Below are 24106 nucleotides of genomic sequence, written 5' to 3' on the forward strand. Positions count from 1 at the left end.
CCCCTCGCCCGCCCCGTGGCCCCGCCCGGCGCGGCGGGTGAGGTCACAGGCGCGCGCCGCTCCCCGCCCGGCCCCGCCGAGGCTCCGCCGCTGCCGCAGGCGCCGCTCCGAGCCGGAGCTGCCGGGCCCCGCCAGGCCCCGCGCGACCCCCGCCGCCATGGAGCTGGCGGACGGCGTGGTGTACCAGGAGGACCCCGGCGGGCCCGGCCCCGCCATGATGTCGGAGCGGGTGTCGGGGCTGGCGGGCTCCATTTACCGCGAGTTCGAGCGGCTCATCGGGCGCTACGACGAGGAGGTGGTGGCCGAGCTGATGCCGCTGGTGGTGGCCGTGCTGGAGAACCTGGACTCGGTGTGCGCCCACAGCCAGGAGACCAGCGTGGAGCTGGAGCTGCTGCGGGACGACAACGAGCAGCTGCTCACGCAGTACGAGCGGGAGAAGGCGCTGCGCAAGCAGGCCGAGGAGGTGAGCGCGGCGCTGGGCCGGGGCCCGCCCGGGGCAGGGCGGAGCGGCAGCGCCGGGGCTGGGGGCGCGGCAGGAGGATGAGGAGGGCAAGGAGTCCCGCCCGGGTCGTGCGGCTGAGGCGCGGCGGGAGCCGTCCGTGCGGGTCCGTGTGCCTGCGGTGCCCGAGCTGCTGTCCCGCAGGGATCCTGCGGTGCCCGAGCTGCTGTCCCGCAGGGATCCTGCGGTGCCCGAGCTGCTGTCCCGCAGGGATCCTGCGGTACCCGAGCTGCTGGCCCCCGGTACCCCCTGCCGCAGACGTGGAACCGTGCGCTGGTCGCGCTGTCACGGCCACGCGCGATGCTCCCCGCGGGCTGTCCGTTTTTGCAAAAACAGTGACACCGCACTGCAAAAGCCATGGGGATGCACCGTGTGTAGGCTGAAGCCTTTCGGAGTTGGTGCATAAAGCTGCAGGCAGCAACAGGTGGTGTGGACTCTCCAGTGATGTCGGCTCTGATTTAGGGTGTTAGGCGTTTTTATTTTGGTGTTTGTACCAGGAATCATTTCAGCACAAACAAGCTTGCGAGGTATTATCTAATATGATATTATAAAGCAATACAGTAGGAAGTAGCTGTGCAGGATAACTTCCTCCAGCTCATTGTCTTGCCAAACTCCTGAAGGAAACTGGATTGGCAGCAGTGTCTGCAATAGAAAAACCATCTTACAAATGTATTTCCAAACCCCTTGTCCTGTGCTAATCTCTCTGGTTGTGCTTGTCTTCTAAATTTTCCAAAAATCAGAAGAACAACTGCACTGAGGGTGAACACAGTATGAACAATAAAAGCTTAATTTAAAAAACACTAGCCCTGTACAAATACTTTTTTTGTTTCTGTTACAAGTGAGTGCAAAATGTTGCCTGCAGATTATTCCAGGACTCAGTTGTTATGAAGGACTGTGGTATGAATGGTGTCCCCCCAGCTCTTGGACTGACAGATCATTCATCCTCCTTGTCAAACACATGGTGGTTTTATGATGCCTTATGGACTCCAGTCAGGGGACTGGAGTTGCCACACTATTTCTGACACAAGCTGTTGTAAAAGGGACTTTCAGAAAATATGTTTATATTGAGAGTAATATGAAGAGGTTGATAAATACTTTCTGAACTAATTAATGAGAAAATCCATCAGGCTTGAAGCACAGGCAGTATTTGCCAGATCAAAAAGCAGGCCTTGGGCAGCAGGACAGAAACTGTACCAATGTGATGAAACAGAACACGGAGCTAATTTTGTTGTTGTAGCTTTTCAGGAACTGTATGTGCCTGTTTTGGTAGTGTGCTTCACTGCCATCTCCATTTCTCTGTGTCATGATAAATTCACTTGAGAGGACAGGCTTTATGCAGTTGAAGAACCAATGCTCATGCTGCAAGACACCTGGCTGATCTTTCCAAAGTGCAGTTAGACCAAAGACTGTATTTTCATGGTAAGGACAAAGGTCATTTTTGTGATGTGCTGAGGTCATTGAGCTCTACAGATGTGAAAGTCTTAGGTACAGCCTGGTGTATTCAGGAGAGGCACATGTGTTAGTCAGGCATGGTTGTTGAATTATTTCTTCGATGCTGAGGTAACCTGATGGGTCCAGTATGGTTGAAATAAAAGGAGGGAACAGAAATTTAACATTTTTCCTTGGACAAAAAGTTGCTGGCTTAGCACATTTCTTTCGTTTGGAGTTTGCCTCTGTCATGTGGCGGCAAAATGGAGAATTTTGAGCTGCTGAGTTCTATATTTATTATCATCTGTTCCTAGATTCACACAATGGTTTGGGTTGGAAGGGACCTTAAAGTTCATGTCACTCCAACCCCTGCCACGGGCAGGGACACCAGGTTGCTCCAAGTCCTGTCCAGCCTTGAGCACATCCAGGGATGAGGCAGCTACAGCTTCTCTGGGCAATTAGCACAGCTTCTTTTACTTTCTGCTTGTTGTACGAAATTTATTTGCACCGGTATCTTTATGAACATTAAATAGTTTACTGTTTGTGTAGGGGTCTTCTTATCCCATGTTTGTAATTTGCCTTCTTTATTTCCTGTGCTTAAAAAGTGTTATTAAAGAAATATATTAAAAGTTGTTGCCTGTGGATTTCTGGAATAATTTTTTTTAAAGTCACCCTGACAGAATTTCTGGGCCTACTTCTTAACCCTCTGGGTACAGCTTTGATCTTTGTAGTTGCTGTGAAATCACTTATCTGACTTTTCACATGGTAGGTTTTCTGATACCGCTGAAGGAACAGAGGAACCAGCTGCTCTGCTGTTCTGCTTCTGGTTCTTACCTTTCCACTTGGTGACTCTGAGGTAGCAATTCCTGCCCCCAAGAAGTGGAAGAGGAACCAGCATTTGTGCTTTTGCCATTTTTTACCCTGATAAGAGTTACTTCTGCAGCCATGTGCTGTTTCACAGCTGCACTTGTAGCTGGCCTGTGTTTTGTGTGCACTTGCAGAGAGGATAAAATCTACTCCATTTAGCTATGCCAAATTAGGATATCTTTTAGTTTTTCTGCTGTTGGTGGGATTAAGCTGTTTTTGAAATCTTTGGCAACTGTGAAAAAGGATTTACCACTACTAAAATTGCCTTAAGTCATAGCATGAACTTGATGTCTGCTTTTTCTTAATGTTCCCAGAGGTAACTTCTTCGTTAGGATTGTGTGTTGACTAAACACTGTGCAGTAAGAGTTTAAGTATTTTTAATTTGAGGAAACAAAACCGAGTTGCATTTTACAGAAAACTTTCACTCTATTTTACAGCTGTCAGGTTGTTTTCATTTTAATGTATTTTTGTGACCCCTAAGTCGATCTGAACTGGCTTTTGAGGGGATTTTTTTTCTCCCTGCTGCAAGAACTTGCCATTGGCTGAGAATCATTGTTGCAATACACATTGCTGAAGGACGTGTCATAGAGTAATAAAGATTGCCAAGTGGGTGGGACCCTGACATCAGATATGCTCAGCATTGCACCTGGTCCTGTGACAGGAAAACCAGTCAAGACGTGAAGAGACAGAAGATGACATAAATATAGGAAGAGATATTTCATTTGACTAATAATGTGTTACTGAGTGGTTGTGTGTAGGACAGAGGTTTCCAAATGTGCTGGGCTGCTGTGCAGTCTGAGTTCTTGTTTATTCCAAAGACCTCTGCAAGCTTTCAAGTAGGTTTAAAATTGATTACATAAATATTTTGGAGTTTAATTGTGTGGGACTTTCTACACTTTTTATATGAGGTCTGCAAGAACAGGTTGGACAAAAGTCTGAAATGACACACGTGATCCTGCCTGGAGAAAATGGGATGGATTAAATGGGAGTTGCCAAACATGGCTGATGATGGTATCTCAGGTTGGGTTTCAGTAGCAGGCACATGCAGGAGCAGCTCTGCATCACATCCTGTGTTACACCTCATCATAACCTAATCAAAATTAGGATCCAGACATCCAATGCTGAGCATCAGAACCTGGAAACAAGATGACCTTTTAAGGATCATTTCCAGCTGTATTTTCTGTAATCTTATATAATCTGGTCTGGTTGTTTTAAAGACAGGTTGGTGTCCTTCAGCTTGCTCTTAAAAAAAAGTACCAAAAATCTCACTTCTCACACTTCCCATTAGAGTTGCAAGACACATCTTTGTGGCCCAAACAGGACATCACTTAAATTGAGGAAAACTAGATTTTTGTCTGCCTCAGTGTTTTGAATAACCAGTAGCTGGGTTGAAATGAGAGGATCACTATTGAGTGCCTAACGTGTTCCTACATATGCTGCTGGATTTACATTAAATAGTGCAGGAGATAAGTAGTATTCGAGTGTATCGTCAATGTAAATTAAAAATAAAAAGTATTTTAATATGAGTGCTCAGCCTGTCCTTTGCTGCTCTGGTGGTTTATCTCACTAGTTCTTCTGTCATACTTGTGCAGGCTTAGGGTGTGATGATCAATCAGCTGGGGCTGTGTCTGTGATTATACTATCACCAGAAGGAGAAATGAAACCAAATAAAAATAAACAAAGTCCAAAGTTCTCAATCCCAAGATCTGATCAGGTATAGTTTACAGCAGGGGAGGGAAAAGAAACTCAGCTGTAATTACATAAATGCTTTAAAGTATAGTAATGTAGATTTGAACTTTAACAAAATGAAGGTAAACTAGTGGAAGGTAACAAAACCGTTCTAGGCAAAACCAGTTTTACCTCTTGCAGTTGAAGAACTTGAGAGGAAATACAAAATTATATCTATCTGTAGTTTCATGAGTAACAATGACATTGATGGCTCTGAATGGCTATTTGTTATTCATGAGTATAATTTTCCCTGGCCTTTAGCAAGCTATGACACATTTTTGGGAAATCATCAGAGAAACAACTAAACAAAGATGTTACAGTTTTATAATTCTGATTTCATGTTTTCCCATGTTTAGGGTAGCCTTAGCTCCAGTGCCAAATTTGCGTCAAACTTTGAAGCTCTTTTTGAAAAGGGAGTCTGCCAGGAATAGGCCAGACATGACTTGAATATTAAAGGGGCAAAAGTCTAGAATCAGTTACTACAAAGAAGAAATCAAACAAACTTAAACATTGTGGTTTTCAAATTACATAGACTAATTAATACTCCCAAACTTTGTGTGGAGGGGGTAGAAAGATTCTGCACATCTGTGTTTGAAGAGGGATTTTTCAATGGCAGCACCCAAAGCCGAGCTACCTGGGCTATGTCAGCTGTTCCTCAATTGTTGTGGTTTGGTTTCAAACACAGTCATATGAACACCATGCCCAGTCCTGTGATAGCTGTGCAGAGCTTGTCTGAAAGGAACTCTTGTTTCACTTCATAGGTTTTGATGCATTTCTGCATCTGAAGTACTTTTTAGTCAGAACTTCTTCTGATGATCCTGTGCAATTGAAGCCCTTTTCATAGGGTTATGAATTTCTGCTTTTGTAAAAGCTCTAAAACACAATGGCTACAATGTAGTAATAGTTCATTAACAGTTGATATATGACCATTAGAAATATTTTTCCCACTAAATTTTCCAAGCAATACGTAGGAAAAAAATATTTAAATCAGATTACTGTTTTCAAGTTGCTGCCTTCACTGTCTCTTTTCTTCCATGTGGTCCTCAGTTGCCTTTGCCCCTTTAACTGTCCTGGATGTTTGGAATTTTTTCCTGCAGAGGTTTCTCCTCCCTGTTCTATGGGCTTTGTGCATAACTTGTGTTGGTGGCCTTGTCTTCTCCTTGCAATGCAGAGCAAAGCGTATTGCAAACATCCTTGGCTTTTAGAAATATTCTTTGTGCCAGCAGTACTTGCTGAATTTCTTGACTTTTTGGGTAAGATAAATAGTAAAAAAAAAAAGTCCTTTCAAAGTTGCTATAATGGTGTGTTGGTAATTTTTATGTTAGGGAGTGTAAACACTGATGCATTCATCAGTGAATTCCAGAATATGGGGAGTCACAAGTGTGGTAAACCAAGGGAACAGAGGTGATAGTGATCATCACAGAGTTTTCTGTGCAGTTGTCAGATTGTAGATGGTTATTAAGGATTTGATGAAGACTGTGAGAATTTATAGCAGAATTTGGTGGGAATGGAAAAGATACCAAATCATTTTGGTTGGCACTACTGCTGGTGTGTCCCTGTCGCAGTGTCTGTACCTTTGTGCTTATGGGTGGAAATAACTTTACTCATGATCAGTCAAACTAAGGATACCACAACTCCCTGTGTTCACATGCACTGTTGGCAGTTGTTGTACATTGTTAGACAATAATAAAATAATTCATATTTACGTTAATCCCAAGCAGGTTCTCTGGAGTAGCTGGCACTTAGTTGAAAGTTATTACACAATATAACCTAGACTGGGTGCTTGACTGATGGACCTGGACTGAAATAGTTCTTTGTGTTTAAATGTGGCCTTGATATTCAGTTGTTTTGGAAACCACCTTGCTCCTTCCTGGCTGTGTGAAGGGCTGTTGTGTTTCTTCCTACCTGCTGAAAACCTGTAATTAGTTGTTTGGTCTAACTTAACTCTTTTGTTGTTGTTTAGAAATTCATTGAGTTTGAAGATTCTCAAGAACAAGAGAAAAAGGACTTACAGACCAGAGTGGAAGCATTAGAGTCACAAACTCGACAACTTGAACTAAAAGCAAAAAACTATGCTGATCAAAGTAAGTAAAAATGCTGCTCTCCTTTTAAGTGGTATTAGTGCATTTTAATTTTTGTTCTGTAAAGTGATAATATATATGTTAAGTGTCTGTGACCTCTGATTCCTGTACTTAGACAGATAACTGGATTTAACTATTGTGCAAGTCTGTTTTCTTTAGAGTTAAGGCAAACAAGTCAGATATGAGCTTGTGACTTGTAATCGATTCTTCTGGTATCCTGCTTGTATTGCTTGCCTTATTGCTTTCTTCACATTTAGCAACTTTTTCAGGAGATGCTTTGATTACTTCCTTGTTAGTGATAACAAAATAAGGTATTTTCTTCCTATTAAACAGTTGTCTCTGCTAAAATAAATGTAATCTTCAGGTTTAGAAGCACAGCTGGGAGGAGGAGAGCATTGATGGTGGTTCTCATTAACTTTTATATAATTTTTGCTGAATTATTTATTTCTAGGAGACATTCAGTTTTTATGGGAAAAAAAAAGTTTAGGGAGAACACTTCCCTTTTTAGAGATGTTCTGTGTAATTGAAAAAAAAAAAACTTCTGGAAACTTTGGGAAAAGATGATAGTGATCAGTTGTCTTGAAATGCTTGAGGTTACATGTATTGTAGTTTAGACATTCTGCTGGGCTACTTGTTTTCCAGCCACACAGTCATTGAATGAAACTTCATCAGTTTTTCTACTTTTGTACTTCAAGCTTCTAAGCCATTCCTGTTGATGTGAGACTGTTGTGTTCATCAGTTAATATCTAGCTTTTATTGCTGGACCCTGCAGGAATGTAAAGTGAGACTGTGACAAGACTGAGAGATGACCAGTTTCTAAAAACAGTGTCAGTCATCAAAGCAGCCCCTTTTAACTCTTCTTTCTTCCTTTATTCCTACTCAGCTACATTTCCTGCCCCTAACACAGTTGTAAGTTATAAGTTATAGCTCTTTTCCAGCTGAAGCTCTAAAACCTTTATTGTAAGGTTTAATTTTCATTGGCGTGATTGAGTCTATAGCAGGGCAGGAGTATTAGTCTGAGGGTGTTAAGATGAATGTAGGTGTCATCCAGGGCAGAGTTTTACTGAAATTTTGGACAGCTCACAATGTTGTTGGCAAATCTTAGAGGCATGACCTGCTTCATTATCCACTGTTCAAATATTCCCAGACTCTGTACAGGCAGGGATGAAGGAGCACTTCAAGCAATCTTTCCTATCAAAGACCAGGGTGATTATTTCCTAGGATTGTCTCTTTGTAGATGAAGTCAGGCTAAAATGGATAATTGTAGAGACTTGTACCAGAAACCCTGAGATTCTTGTGGAACAGTGTGTGTGTGTGTGTGTATTTAAGAGCATCACAGGAGGGGAAAAGAAGATGTTGTAGCAGGAGTTAAGTGATCTGTTTTGGTGACAAAGACACTGTTTTAGAAGGCCTGTGCTCTAAACACCCAGCCCAAACAGCTTGTTCATGGGAGACCCTGCTCTCTGACAATAAGATTGTGGATCAAGATTGCATCCTGTCTTGTAGGCCATGGCTTTATTCTGTTAACACAATCCAAAGGACAAAGTGGTTGCACGAAAAAGAAAAATCAGTTGGATTTCTGGCAATGAATGTGGCAGCATACCTGGAGTTTCTCTAATAGAAATTACATTTACCGTGTATTGATAACAACATTTATGTTGCTCTGTGAGTCTGTTGGTGTGAAATTCTCTTTGCTTTGAAGCCTTCAAGTATATGTATGATTTTAAAGTTTTATTTATATATTGTGTGTATATGTGTATGCATATATATAATAATAATAATGAAAGTATTTGCCCAAGAAACTCAGTTGTTCCAGTAGAAGCACTGAGGGTTGCTAGAACTACTTTTTTGTAAGAAGTAATGTTACCATAACTATGTAAGGCTCTAGTGATAAAACAATGATTTTAGACAGTTCCAAAATCTGTTTATTGGAGGAAAAAAATCTTTGTATTGGAGAAGAACTTCTGTGATGGCAAAATTGTGTATTTGGAGAAACAATAGGGCTGGGTTAAACACTGGGTTTGGTTATGCTTGGCCTTGATAAGCTGTCTGGGACAGCTTGAAAGGCTGTTGGGAAGATTTGACATACTGCTGATGCAGAGCAAGATCAAAGGGAACACAAGCACATTTGTTGAACACCTAATGAATATTATGCAAGTTAACTGGTTTTTTTAGTGATCTAAATTTCTAAGGCATGAAAACCATATGAGTACATATTTGTGAAGCAGCTTAACCTTACTGCATTACCTTGTTTTGTTTTATAGACCAGGCAACTGGCATGTTGTACAATCCCAATCATCGATGTGTCACTTCAATTCAACTCCAAGTCTTTTAGCTATATTTCTTTTTCTCTTCTACTTTGTGTAGTACTGCTTGTGCATCTAAGTTAAGCTCTGGTATTGCTAACTGTGTTACCACATGTGGCAGTGTTATCACTGGTAATGGGAGTTGCAAATGTCTGGCACAGAGCAAGTAACCAAATAAAACCTGGGTCTGGAGTGCAGAGTGAGATCACAACATCAGTTGGTGATATGAGTAATAGCTTAGAATGGAAAATAGGTAATACATGGTTTTGTGTATACAAATACAAGATTTTTTGCTTCGTGTAGGCTGCCTGTGTTCTGTATGTTTTTACTCAAATAAGCAAAGCCTATGAGAACAAGTTTCGTCCATTAAAAAGTTTTCACTCATTCTCTATAACACTGGCAGTGCTGAGCATTTAGTGAAGGCTTGTCAGGTGGGGCAGCTCTTAAGTTACATGGTTCAGGTCTGCTTGATTGTATGTGATTAAGTCTGTGTGCCAGTTAAAATTGCTCAAGAAGTTATGGTTGTTATGTCCTGAATTTTAAGTACTTGTTTGTGCAGTCTAAGTGATTGTCATACTAAATCAAAAGAAAAAAAAAGTATTTCTTTGCACTTAAATTTACCCTGTGGGATTGCACCCTTAGCTGAGTGTTCAATCAGTTAGGTTGGAATAAAGCTGCTGTTTGACTTCTTTTCCCCTCATCAGAAATTGAAACAGTTGCTGCCAGATGAATGAACTACCTTGAAGTGCTCTGTTCTTTTTTAGGAGGTGGAAAGAGGGGAAGATGACAGCAAAACCCTGCTGGGAGGACTGAGCCCAGCAGATGATGAAATCCCCAGCGGTGGGAGCAGATGCACTGGAGTTACCACTCCTGCATGATGCCTAGCACTCAGTCCTGGTACTTGATGGGCTGTGGTGGTTGCCTAAGTCAAGTTTGCAAAAAGATGGTGCAATATGTGGCACTCTGAGATAAACTCATTAAGCTTTAGAACTGCTTAAAGGAGAGCAGAGGTGTAAGGATTTGTGGCTTCTATTTGAGTGCAGGAATGGGCTCAAATCAAGAGCACTGATGAAGCTCCTTGGCTTGTGATCCAGCTTTTCATCTTGTTTTGCACTGCTGCTCTTGGCTGTAACTTTCCCTGGGTTGCTCTGTCCCTTGTGTGGCCTGGCTCTCAGCAGTACCTGGACAGAGAGGAGGGAAAGGCAATGCCTGTGCTCTCTGTGCCGTGTGGAAGCTTGAGCAAGTTAAATAGCACAGAGTTCCTGGGGATTTGTTTAGGAATGATGTTGGTACGGGCAGAGATTTTAGAAGTTCTTGCTGTGGGTCTGTAGTGAACTTTTACTGTGTGTTGGCAAATGTCTGTTTTTGGGTTTATGACTTACCTAGAATTCATGTCATTTTTTCCTTCTCAGCAGCAGAGGGCACCTGTGAACATGATAATGCCACATGTTTAGTAAATAACATTTTTCTGTTTTGCAGTGGTGTATCTGGGGCCAATACCAGTCTTTGATATAATTTTAAGTATTTCTTACAAGAATTTGAAAATACCTGACTTCCACATTACTTCAAGTCTTTGCTGTTGTGAGACCCCCTTATTCTACTTGTAATTTGTTTGATGTCAGCCCTGGACCTGGAAAACAGAGGGCTGTTAAAAACTTGTAATAGCAATACACAGCTCATTTGTCCAGCAGTGCTGTGTGAAGGCACATGATACTGCTGGGGTAGTGCTCAGTCTCCAGTTACAGGAAGGGATAAGATCTTCTCAGAGCTCACGGGATGTTCCGCTGAGTGGGGGGGAGGGCACGGGCTACAGAGGTTTATTTTAGTTTCCTTCCTTGGCTCTTTCTGGGAAAGTCAGTTTTCTTTATGTATTACAGGTTATAAGTTAATTAAATTTTTGGGAGTAAAAAATTACTGGTATATTTTGACTTACTACAGGAATGGAACAACTTTGGCATAAGCTTTCTGGAGGAATCAACTTATTTATTAGAGAATCTGAAAAACACAAAGTCTTCATGACTGAAGTGCTGTCTGATGGAGGTGGTAGGCTGTGGGAGTTGAAAGATTTGGCTCCTTTTCTGGATCTGCCTAGTGCTAAAGTACAACCAAGATAACAAAGTGCATTTGACAAGAAAACAGATATATCTGCATACCTGACTTTATCAAACCTGAGCTTTGTGTGCAAGATAGATTACTTTTGGGAAAAACTGCATTTGTGAAAGAAACCTAATAAAACAAACAAACAAACAAACCCCAAATAAGTATAATCCCAAGAAACAGCTCTTGGGTTTTGGAGCTGTAAATGTTGTGACACAACTCTTGGAATGACAGTATTTCCTATGTCAGGTGATACTGTGCAGATATTGCTTGCTGAAGGTTTTATTTGGGATATGAGACAAACGCTTTGAAAGCTGACCTAAAAACATTTGTTTTTCTCAGAAGCTAAACAGGACTATTGCTTTCATTGGCTTCAAGAGGAGATGCAAGACCAGGTTTTGTTGTGAATGTTCTGCAGATGTTATTTGATATCTGGTTTTCCTCTGAGCTCTCAGGACACCAGCATTGCTGTAATGTACACCCAGGCAGACAGCCGCTCTTGGATAATCTGAAGGCATCCAGTATCTGAGATATCTCTGCACATGGGATATCATGCAGCTCATGATTTCCCTGTTGTTAACAGGGAAACTTCAGCTGTGAAGTTTAACAGAAACAGAAACTTCCCAGAAAGTTGTTTTGAGATTTGATTTGTGTATCTGCACAGATGGTGATGTGAATAACTAAGGTGGTGTGAAACAGCTCTGTCAATAAATGCTGCTTCTAGGGATGGCTCAACTGGTGTTTATCTCAAGGAATACAAAAAAGCTTTTCAATAGGTCCTGGAAAGAGGTTGAAAAGTTCAGGTTTGTTCAGTGGGGGTCTGGATTGTTCCTGCTTCATTTTCACAGGCTGACAGCAGTAGAACTAATCTGATTTCCAGCAAAGGAGGAAGAGAATGGCTTGAGTTCTTGTATTTCTTGATTAACAGATGTGGAACTGAACTGTTTGCTAGTGTGTGCTCAGTGTGGATGTTCCTCATCTCTGATGATGTCAGTCATTATCTCAGGTTAGTTTACCAGGCAGATTCCCCCTACCCTTTGCTACAGTGTGCCTCAGGTATCAGTCACAGAAAAATTCATCTGCAAGAAGTGTGAGTACCTGGGTGTGCTGGAAAGGGAGGCTTTCCTCCTGACTGTGCATTTCACAGTGCCTTTCCTGGCTTCCTGAGTTCCCAAAGACTTTGGGCTGTCTGTGTGGTTTTGGGCTGTCTGTGTGGTTTTGGGCTGTCTGTGTGGTTTTGGGAGCCAGCAGCCCACTAGATGGAGCAGGGGGTACAGCTGGCTCCAGAGCAGGCACTGAGCCAAGCTACAGGACTCAGAACTAAAATAAAATGGAGCAGGAAATTAGAGCAGTGATTGGCCTGCTTTAAGCTTAGCTGTTAATATACCTGAGCAAGAGTGGTGAGATGAAATCCATTGGTGTATAATTAAGTGCTCATGTGTGTTTTTAAGTTAAGGGAGCATTGTAGTTTATGTGCTGGAGTTTGGTTGTTACAATGATTCTGTTGCTCAAAATACTGCAGTAACTTAAGAAAATTACTTTAAATCTCTTTTAGAATCTTATATTCCTGATTTTTCCTGTTTTTATCAGACAGGGAGTAGCCAAGTGTATAAATGGAGCATCCCACTGTTTGCAAAGCAGTCAATCAAAAGTTTGCTCAGTAAAACACCTCTTTTGCAGTGACTGGGCAAGAAGTTGGATTTTGGGCTTGATTTTTTGTAGAAGTTTCTGGTATATATTCTTGATTGTTTGAGTTTCAGCCTATGTGAGGAATGTCCTGGCATGTGGTTGTCTTTATATTAAATATTGTAGCAGCAGGATGTTTAAAGAATTTTGGTTTTTTAAGTTTTGTTTCAGGTTTTTGGTAACAAATTGCAGGGATTTTGTGTGCCTGAGACATAGTGCAATCTTGAACAGTCCAAAAGTGTCAGGGTTAAGACCATTGCTGCTGCATGTGTTGATATTTGCTATCAACAGAGCATTCTTGACAGCTAAATTATCTTCATAATTTCAAGTGCCCCACTTATTAAACTGAGATCTAGAACTGTAGTTCCCAGTGTAAGAGCTACTTGAACATGTTGGTCTTGTCAAGGGGTTGAATTTTTCACTTGTTTTACAAATTAGTTTTTTTTGTGCTGGTTTGATTTGCAGGTCTTACCACTTCCAGGTTAAACACTTGTTTGATAGCTTAGTCCCCTTTTCAGTGATGTGTGTGCTCTTTGGCAGCTACTTTAGGAGGTCATAAGGTCCTTCTGGATCTGTATCTTAACTTTGATGTGGGACCTGCATTAAAGAATAGAGCCAGATGAAAGGTGTCCAAGGAGAGTCTTCAGACAATCCTGGTGCCAGAAAGGGCTCGTTAATGAGCTGGATCTCTGTCCTGGCTTGTGTAGGAAGAACTTGTAATTCCTCTTGAAGGCATCACACTGGTTGGATTTGCCATTCTAGCAGGTCTGTTTCTCTTTCTCCCCCTCAGGCTTATCAGGAGTTTGAGGCAGAGGACAACATACAGATGAAAGGTGTTCCAAACTTGGTAAAAGCCATCAGACTTGGGAGGTAAGCTCTGACTTTCAAACAGGCAGGGTGGGCAACTTGGCTGCCTAGTTCCTCATGATGCTGTCAGGAGACAGAAACTCCAGTTTCTCTAGTTTACTATTACATTTAATATCCCATTTCCAGGCTTAATCGGTTTTCTGTGAGAGAACTTTGGTCAAGATTGGTATCTCAGGTCATTAAAGCTGTTAGAACATTGGCAGTGCTGGAGAAGCTTGCACTAGGCCTTGGGTTTGAGTTTGTGGTGATGTTCCAGGGGGATGCCTTCTCATCAGCCTAAAAGCACTAGAACATTTGCATTTTATGCTCATACTTATGGTGCTTGAAGACTTTTGTATTTTTTCCACATAAGCTTTTAAGAGTGAGTAGTGCAACTTTTTTGGTACCTGTTATATTTTGCACATGTATTATCTTAAACAATGTAATCTTGCAATGTAAGATCTTCCTTGATGTGACAAGGCTTTGTAAAGACACATTGCAACAGAGACAATGGATACTTTTGCTTTCAGGATATATATAATCAAACTAATTTTATCAGTCACTCCTAAGAATTTGACATCTCAGTGGAAAAAAGTCTGAGACTGAAATATCAGAGAAACTTTGTATTGTTACTTCAGTCTGACAGGAACTATGTCTGGTTGGCACTTGGCAGGCTCAGCACGTGGCAGGCAGTGCCAGCACACAACTCCATTCCTCTTGGGGTGTTATCAGGGCCAGACTTCCACTCCTTTGTATGTTGGTGTATTAAAACGGAACTGGCAACAATTTAGTTTAAAATGTGTTTCTGGATGCCAGTGAAAGGCATTTTGCCCTCCTATTTAGTTTCCTGTTACTGCTAATGGGAATGTTCCTTTAATAGTGACTTAAGTTTCTCAAAGTTTTTGGGGTGAGAATCTGGTGGTCTTCTTCAAAATTCTTCTGACTCTGTGATCAAGTCGGTGATGATTTCTCATCCTTGGGGAATATCTGATCTCTTGCATAGTGTTTAATTGGAAAAATAAAGTGTATTCCGTTGTTTGGGGTTTTTTTTTGGCAGGATGTTATCTTAATGGGAGGCATATTTTGGGTAGAATAGATTTCTGGTGCTGTATCTCATCCTGCTGGTATTGGAAAAACCAGTTCTGAGGACTCTTGATGTGGTGTCTGTTGAGGGTATATAACTTAGTGTACGTCCTCTTCTGGCTGAAACTTCTACCTCTAGCAGTGTAATATATTGCACAGCTGGAAATGACTTCCAGAAGAAAGTGCTTAAAGTCAGTTATCTCGTCTTCTGGGCCCTTAATTGTTTTAACCTTTGTACTTAATGAAAACTGTGGTCAGATCTCATGGAGATATCGCCCTTAACTATGCAGCATCACCAGCCATGTATATTTGTCTTCAATGACTTGATTCAAGGAACTATTTATTATAACTGGGCCATTAAAGTTTAAAAACATTTTAAAGCTTTTCTTTCTTCACAGATGGAAAAGCGGTGTGCTTCTTTATGGAACCTCAACCCCTGTGCAAGTGTGTGTTGTATCTGTAACAGTGGGAAATGCTTTTCTGGACTTTGTGAAGGCTGGTTGTGGGCAGCTGCAAAGATGGGTGTTGGTAACACCTCATGTGGTGTTAATCTTCATTAAATGTACTGTTGAGTACTTTCCCAGAATCCACTTGCAGAATTCATCCCTGGAGTTGGCTACACAGTCTAGACATGAACTCACTGAACAATGTTGGGTGCATCACCTTGGTTTGTGTGGAGTTCTGGGTGAGGCTGAATTGACTTCACCACCTGTTGTGAAGCAGAGGGGGAGGCTCCTTGGATGCTGTTTATTGGAGAGGGAGCTGCTTTCAAATACAAGGTCCATCAGTCTTTGCCCTTTCTGATCTCCTGTTTTCCCAAAGAAGGTTTAGCACAGTGGAAAGGTTATGAGGGAGATCCTCTGGGATCTGTGGTGCACAGCCTGGGCACGGTGTGCTCACATGAGAGCTGCTGAGTATTTCTGATGGGCAGCTGTTTAACATCTCGTAACTCATGACTAGGATGTTAATCAGGCAAAGATAGTGGATAAAATATGGTCTGTCACATCATAGCTTTGTTAGTTATAAGTTCTGATTCTTGCTTCTGTAATGTCTTACCAAAGGCATCCATAAAAGTGCACTTCAAATGTACAAGGAGACTTAAAACACCTTGTGCCCCAAAACAATAAATGCAACTCTTCTATTCAGTAGTGTTCTGCATTATATAAATATGTATCTTTTAGATGCATGCATTGTACTGTAAAATACATTTTTCTCTGTGTTGTGCTATGTTGTTCCTCCCCTGCTGCTATTTGATCCAAAGAGCTTTTGTTCCGTTCGATAACAGGGCAGAAATGGAAGCATTTGATCTGGCAATGGTATAAATAATATTTGATGCAATATTTTGGCCAGATATTTATAGGTGGACTGCAAAAGGTTGTGTCAAGGAGCGTAATGTTCTTATAAGAGCAAGATTAGATCAGTTGTGCAGAATGTTTATACAGATTTGAGTGAGTAGACAGTTATGTATTTTGGTTCCAGCATTTGACTTGGGCAAATACTTTTTTCCATTAAAACTTACTTAGGATAGAATACTGTGCCAAAATACAGATATATAGATAAAAAATAAATTATATATGGAGAATTAATTTTCAGGAGACCCAGCTGGCAACATGAAAATATGCAAAGCATAGAAGATCTTGGCATTTGTCTTCAGAGAATGTGTGTCTGGCCATGACTCTGGAAGCATGGAACTATAAATTTGAACTTTCCCAGGGATATTTAAACATAGCAAGTAGAATAAGCTCAGTTACACAATTTGATGCATTCGCTTATGTCACATGAATATTGTGTTCAAAAATACCTGTATAAAAAGATAGAATTTGCATCTAAGCAGCAAAAATGTTTTGTGTTTGAATGACACAATAAGTTGTGTGTAGAAGGTTCTGAATTCTGTTAGTTTTTCTGTAAATCAATTGCATTGGGATATCATAGTTTGTTTCTGCTCAGTTTCATCTGAACTGAAACACAGCACAGATGAACTGAGCTGCTCAGTTGGTTTCATCTCCCTCTAATAAGAACTTGCTGTTTAAAGTTCTCCTAAATCTGCTAGATGTATTTTTAATTTCTTGAAATACTTGCAGAAGCATTCAAATGTTTTCTCTCTTTAAATCTATTGCCTTAATGCTCAGTGAAGTGTGAGTGAATGCCAGCAGAAACCTTAATTTCTGTACCACATACGGCTTGAACCTGTTTTAACAGACACCTTGCCTGTTTGTCCTGGCTAAACACCTCTGGAAATTGTGTGGATGTGTTTTAGGGAACTGAACCTTAGCTGGAGCCTGTGGCTTCATCTGGCATTGAGGGATGTGGCCTTTGCCTCTTCCTGCAGTTTCCATGTGAAACAATCTGGATTGGGATGAGCAGTAAGCAGGACTTGAACAGAAAAATCCCCTCACTGGCCTAGCAATCAGCAGGGGAAAATAGGACTTGGGCTCTTTAGGGGAATGCAAATTGCAATATTGTGCTGCTGTTGATGTACTTGGAAAGCTCAGTGATAAGAGCTTAAAAACTTAAACACTGACATACTTTTTCTCCTGCTTTGTGTTATTCACTTCCAGGAATATTCTGATCTGTTTGCTTAGGCCTTAGCAAGTCAGTCTCACTTACCAGAGCTCTGAATTTAGTTTTAATTATTATATATATTTTTTTTTTCTTCCAGTTAGCAGACTTGAGGAGCGGGAGGCAGAACTCAAGAAGGAATACAATGCACTTCATTCAAGACATACAGAGGTAGGTTGTTACATCAAGATGATTTTGGGGTATCTGTAAAAATGTATATCCCCATTCCCTTTGTGATTTCCTGGTTCCCTTTCTCCCAACACGTTCTAAAACTTTATATTTGTGTCGTAACTTTCTTCTTTCAGAGCAAGGTATTTTGGCAGATACCAAACCTCCTTTCAGCATTTAGGTTTATCAGTTTTATTGGATCAAATATTTCTATCAATTACTTGGTTCTTAAACTTTTTTCTTACATGTTTTACTAGGAAGGGGTACTTCTTTCCTTCTGAGTCCACTTCACTGTTTTCTTTTCAAGTGATCCATCTTTTGTACTTACTGAAATGGCAATTGTTTTTCTTTCAGTTGACTAAATAATGAACAGAGCATTTAGGAAGATTTTTTTTTTTAGCTCTAAGGTGCTTACTTGGACAGATGTCATGTTAAAGACACAATGTAACTGCATTTTGTGCAAGCTTAATTTCTAGCAAATTTTCTCTCTTCTCTTCATTATTGGCTTCCTTCCACCTGCCACCCCGCCTTATTCTTTACTTCACTGATGAATATTTCAAAGTTGGATGTCTTTCTCTTCCAACTACTGACCTGAGGTTCTGTATCCATGTCCTTCACAATGCCCACCTTTCAGCCCTCCCTATCTGTCCCTATCTGTGGCTGCCTTTCCTGGAGTTCACTGCCAAGCAGAGGTGCTGGCTCAGCACCCCAGGGAATGTCACCCATTTTCAGTCCTAATGGACCAAGACCTCCTGAAGCTGAGTCACCCTGGTGAGTTCTACCAGGGATGTGAAGCAGAGAGCTGAATCAATTCCTCTCTGCAGTGTGTGTGTTGTGGTGAGAGCTGGGAGTTCCCCTTGCAGCTCAACCTGCCAGAGACAGGGTCTGCATTGCAGTTCCAGCACCAGCCTGCCCAGCAATAAAGTGTCTGCAGCTGCAGAGATAGCAGGGCTGGGGAGAGCTCTGGGGACAGGCTGTACCCTCCCTCACTCTTCTGTTAAATCAGTGTCTGTCCTGCTGCTCTCTGGAGGGGGTGATGGGCTGCCTGGTGTGAGTGCAGGAGAGCCCATGACGTCTCCTTCACACTGGGACTGTACTTGGGTTAACTGGCTTGATTTTAAATGGATTAGGGTATAAGAACCTGAGCAGTTGAGATGGCAGATTGGAAGGTGGGGTGTAGCGGGTAGTGAAGAGGATAAAATGTTTGGTCAGAACGGAATGGATGGAACAGCTTGAGCATGTTCTGACTTCTGTGCTCTGGTTCCTTGTCTTTCCTGTGCTCACAGTGGGTTTTGATCTTGTGCTGATCATACTCTGCTCTAACACTCGGATGAGATGAGTGACAAAGCATTGTGCTGGAGTTCCTGAGGTGGAACTTCTGAAACCTAACTATGCAAAATCTTGTTTCTGTCTTTCTCTGACTGTAAAGGTCTAGATGAAGGAAGCAATTATGCAGCCAAGGGCAGTGTGCTGGAAAGCAGAATGGTTTATGGTGGTCTAAAGACTTCAAGTCTCTGCTCTTTGAATTTGAAAGGAATTCTGTCAGTTGCCTCTTGTATATGTTCTGTTTAATAGAATCTGGCTTGTTTTCATTCCTGAGTAAAAGCAGGCCTGTCTGCTCTTTGTAGCTGTGAGGGCTTTTTTGTCTTTGCTGCTGAGATGATGCACTGCTACTGCTGCCTCTTTCAGAACAAACCATTCAGGGTGGTTTCACCTGGTGACTAGGAGGTAAAGGATCTTACTTTCTTTTTTCTGCAGAGCTGAAGGGTGTAACTTCATAACTATGGCACTGGCTTTTTAAAGACTTGGCTAAGGCTTTTATGTTTATTACTCATTTGGGAAACTGAGGCAAAGCGATACTTGAGATCTCCTGGAGAATTGAGTAATACCTGTGGCCTCTCTCTGCACAGGCTTCTAAAATAAACCTCTTTTTTATCTATTTAAGGAGGTTATTCTTTTTCTCCTTTGGGAAACGCTAGGCTGAGGCAGTTCGATATCTTTCCCTGACACACAGAATATGGGCTCAGTTTAATGAAGCATAATTGGGCCATGGAAGTTCCTCAGTGTTCTGCACTGATACAATGTGACAGAACAGTGAGCCTGGCTCTGGCACTGGGAATGGACTTTGTCAGGTTCATTAGGATAAACACACATCCCCAGCAAGTCCCTGGGCAGGGACAGGAAGAGAAGGCTAGTGGAGTTGTCTATTTACAATTATAGCTAAGCATGGGCAGCTGTCACATTGTCTGTGACATTAGACTTTGGATATAAATTCAGGCAAATAGATTTTCTAAAGCCTTATGCTGAGCATTAACAGCTTGAGCTGTAACACCTAGATGTAACATCTTTAGGTACTAATGTATCTGCCAGCCACACCATCTTGTGTGTGGATAATGATGCATCAAGCTGTCCAGTGGGAGTGGTGCTTTTGCTTCAGTGAGAAACTCATCACAAACCCTGAAAGAAAAAAGGTACTTACATGGAAGTATGTTTAGGACTTTGATACTGAATCAAGGAGATTGTAGAAATATCTGTTACCTCAATATATCTAATTATTTGGTACAGAGAAAGATCTATGTGCACACAGTTGGGTGCACATTCCCAAAGGGAGGAGCTGCTTGTGCCTAGCCTGATTGGATCTGCAGAATAAGCAGTAGGGTCTATAGCACTGAGCCTGGTCTGACAGCCAAAGAATTACTAAAACCATCTGGGGGAGCTAAAGCAGTGACACAAAAAGGAAGGAGGAGCGAAAGAGCAAGGAAGGTATAAAGGAGATGCTCCCAACCTGGTTAAGGCAGAGGTGCAGGTAACAATATCCCCAACATGGCATGTTCACATTTGTTTGTGATAAGTGCCAGGCTTTTATACACTGGGTGTGGTTGCATTTGTAAAGGTAGAAATTGAAATGAGTGCCAGGCTGTTCATTGTCTTTTACTTACTGAGTGCTGAAGTTTAAGATGTAGAAAAACCTTGTAACACTTTTGCAGTTGTAAAACTTGTCATCTGCCCTATGAGGAAACCAGTCTGAGTATTTTTATGAGGTGGAAGGACATTGCATTCAAAGGGAGTTGATTTCATGTACACTCTGTAATGTGTTCAAAAGCATGTTGTAGTTGGTTTGTACATGTGCCTTAAAATCATTAACACCTGAACTGTGAAATGCTGTTAACTAAGGTAATTCTTCCAAGTTCTGAGTTTATCTTTAATCCCCTGAGCTAATAATAATTGAGCAATGTGTTTAATTGCAGCAATGCTGAAGTGCTCTGTGTTTGTGATGTGTATTCCTAGGAAAAACTGGTTGTATTCAAAATACTTGTGGACTTCATGGGCAGCAGAGCGAATTGTCTGTAGTGAAAGGTTATGGATGACTAAATACTGCAGATTGTATTGAAGATGGTAGACGTAGTTAATTATTTATCATCTGTCCTCCAACATAACTTCAGTAAAAGTTATGCTGAGTGGAGAGCAATTCAATCCATCTAAGTAAAAAAAAAGTCAGTAATATTAAAACCTTTTTATTTCAACAGTGGAATAATCTCGACACAGCAGAACTTCTAATCAGATTTTGAGTCCTCAGAATTCTAGTGCATTAATTCATTACAGGATTTTAGATCAGAGTGGCACTTCATGGATATGCCAAAGCATGAGGGTCATTTAGATTGAAAAGATTTTTGAATGTCATTTGGTTCAAATCCCAGTGGTTTTGGAGTGAGTCTTCAAAGTTTTATTGCAGATGAGCAGTTAGAGTGGGCTTATTTCTCAGGAAGCTGCAGTATTTATTACTTTAACCTTCAAATTAAGTTTGTGGAAGTTGGGAATTCACACACCATTTCTTATGACTCTACAGCACTACCTGTGGAGCTCCCCATCCCATGGGAAGGGAGGATGAGGAACTCTTTTCCTTGTGGACAGTATTCCAGTATTGTGAACTTTTATCCTTGGGACCCTGAGTTGAGGCAGAGAGTGGGCTTTACATGGTGGTACCCCTGTTCTGATTTTTTGGACACCACAGGCACATATAGCCTGGATCTGTGGAGAAATTGCTGTGTGGCACTGCACATGCACATAGAAGGTTATGATTCTGTGAATCTTCAGTTGCCATGCAGCACTGCACATTCTGGTTTTAATTTTATTTTTCAGTTCCTATAGCTTGTGTGCATTGTGCTGAAGTATGTGATCTACAGATTTGGTTATTTTATTATCAGCTTCATTTTCAGCTGCAGAGCAATAGAAACTGAACAGTCGTTTAAATTGACTTGCCCTCCAGCCTCTGTGGGTAATACATGTGATGAGAAGTTTCAGTAAATAAGAGAACAGACTGAGACGAGGGAAGAGAGTAGGTTAAAACCATGTCCTTCGCAAAACATGAAAGTTGTGTGGGTTTTGCTGACCCTGTTATTTTTTCCTATGTGTTAGCAGTTCCCTGGAGGGAACTGCTCGTCTTCTGTTGATGAGAGACACTCATCTTCTGTTCACTGGCTGAAAACACAATAGTTGTTCTGTTTAAAATTTAACTTTGAGAAACCAATTGGTGTGCTGAAAATGGGAGTGTTTGTAGGCAAGTCAATAACATCTTCCTCCCATGATGAGGGAATACATGAACAGGGTATGGAATGGTCTAATGTACATTTCAAAGTCATACACTCCTGGGAGTCCCCCCACTCCCCTGGAGCTCCTAAACTATCTGTATTATAATAAATTTGTGAAAAACTATGCAAAGGAACAAGCAGAGCACCTAGTTCTGGCTGCTTGGTTGAAATGGAAAAAAACAAATGTGGATGGTTGAAGGTGGAGCTTTCAGTCCTTTTGTGCCTTTTGTTTGTCTCTGTGTGTGAGCAAGCATTAAAAACCAGAAAACAAATGGGATGGTCTGGTGAAACACTGCGTTTTGTTGGAGGATAAATGTTGTAAGCTTTTGACAGCAGTCCAAGTATATTATATAATGTTTCTCTGAAAATAGCGTGATATTTTCTTCTGGTCTGAATTATATTTATTATTTCAGGTGAATTTCAGGGAAAACCAACATCTGTATGTAACCAGCACTTAACATAAGTTACTGATTTGTAGAATATCCATCAGTCAGGATGTCTTAAGCTGGTTTGTTTGATCAGGAAAGTATGAAACTAAGAATATTTATTCCTATGTAGCTAATACTGGCAAACAGCATTTGAGGAGAAGCTGGAACTAGTGGAGGTTGGTGGCATCTGAAAGTCAAACTTGGATACATCAAACCTGTCTTGAGAGTAACACATAAATGTAGGTTTCCAGGTCCTGCTGAGTTCAGTACTCGTGTGCAGCTGCCCCCAAAAGAAAAGATTATATAAACTGGTTGTACAAATGCCTGGAGTGTCACTATTCTGAAGTGTTTGTATACCCTTTGTAGAATAGCAGAAGAAATTACAATTTTAAAGAGTAGTTTGTTTGGGTTTTTTTTCCTAGAGGATGCTGTTAAGATTCCCGATTATGTCTCAGGAAAAAAAAGTACACTAAATTCCTCTGCAGTACACCTGTGATTTTTTTTTCCCTTTATTGTTCTTAGAGCCCTATTCATCTGTGAATGTGAACGTTGGAAGTGCTAAAAATAACAAATTGTACACAGGCTTCTCAGGCTTTCCCAGGTTTAAGTTCAGAGATGTGTGTCCAAAAGAAGCCCTTGGAATGATACAGTGATAACTCCTCCTTCTCCCCATGCATGTCCTGGATCAGTTACAGGAGAGAGAGAGCAGCATCCTTTGGCCATGGGAATTGGGGCTCATTAAACAAGTCATGGCTGTAGGAATACCATGTTGGCCTGGGCTTGTCTCTTGTGAGAAAGAGAGAGCAAGCAGAACTCGTCTTGAGAGCTAAAAATCCACAGCCACTCTGTCCTTTTAATGAGATGTCAGCCTAGATAATTTAAAACCAAACTTCCCTTGTAGAAAATACAGAAAGCTTAAGTTTGTTTGTGTTTTAGAAGAAAAAAGGAGAAGTGGGGACTTCATATTTCTTCCTACAGAAATGATCTGATTATTAGCCTGTGGATTCAGAGTCTTTAATATTTGAGGAACATATTGTCTGACCATCACTTTTTAATTAGGCCTATAGTGCCTATTATGTATCGTGTATGTAAAAAATGCTAATATCGGCTGGACATAGAGGTCTCAGACTCTAAAATGGATTTGAACATGGTAGTTCTTTTCCAAACTCACATTTGAAATATTGCATGCACTTTTTTTACCCTTGGGATGTTTCCTGTACATGAATGTACAAGGAAGTTCTGCAATATTTTTAATTTATTATGGACTTATCTTCTGATTTGTGGTTTTACACTCTGCATAATTTTTCTTTTTTCTTTATTTCTTTAATATCTCTAAGTGCTTTTACTATTTAGCATTACAGGGGGAGAATATATTGGTCAAGAACTACGCAGTTGTAGTACAAGTAAATGTTGCTAAATATTTTTTGCTGTTTCTGTCCTTTTAAACAGATGATACACAATTATATGGAGCACTTGGAAAGAACCAAACTTCATCAGCTAACAGGGGGTGATCAGCTAGAATCCACAACACACAGTAGAATTAGGTAAGCTATTTATTGCTGTCACCCTGAAATGAGAAAAAAAATTCTGTTCATTTGTGTTTGCAAGACTTTGTTCTTTAATCCTACAACAACAGTTGGGCTGAATCAGAAAGATTTGTTGTATGATTGGAATGCAGTAAGAGAACGGCGTAGAAATCTGTAGAAAGCAGCTTTTGCTGTTGTGCGGCTGAGCGTTGAGA

At 41.1% G+C, this 24106-nt stretch overlaps 1 protein-coding gene across 5 annotated transcripts in view; it reads left to right on the plus strand.

The window, feature by feature from the left end:
• Positions 1–45: 45 nt before the first annotated feature.
• The window catches only part of SPAG9 (sperm associated antigen 9), a 59253-nt gene continuing 35192 nt past the window's right edge, over positions 46–24106 (plus strand). For 4 of the 5 annotated variants that reach the window (XM_064395939.1, XM_064395942.1, XM_064395941.1 and 1 more), the window contains exons 1-4: positions 47–463; positions 6486–6606; positions 17281–17351; positions 23815–23909. In XM_064395939.1, the coding sequence (XP_064252009.1) occupies positions 158–463; positions 6486–6606; positions 17281–17351; positions 23815–23909 (593 nt within the window). In that variant the 5' untranslated portion in view covers positions 47–157. Of the gene's footprint in view, positions 464–6485; positions 6607–17280; positions 17352–23814; positions 23910–24106 lie in introns of all 5 variants that reach the window. The other variant, XM_064395940.1, reaches the window with a different exon arrangement.

This window comes from Passer domesticus, chromosome 20 (assembly GCF_036417665.1).
Source record: "Passer domesticus isolate bPasDom1 chromosome 20, bPasDom1.hap1, whole genome shotgun sequence".
Classification (NCBI taxonomy): domain Eukaryota; kingdom Metazoa; phylum Chordata; class Aves; order Passeriformes; family Passeridae; genus Passer; species Passer domesticus.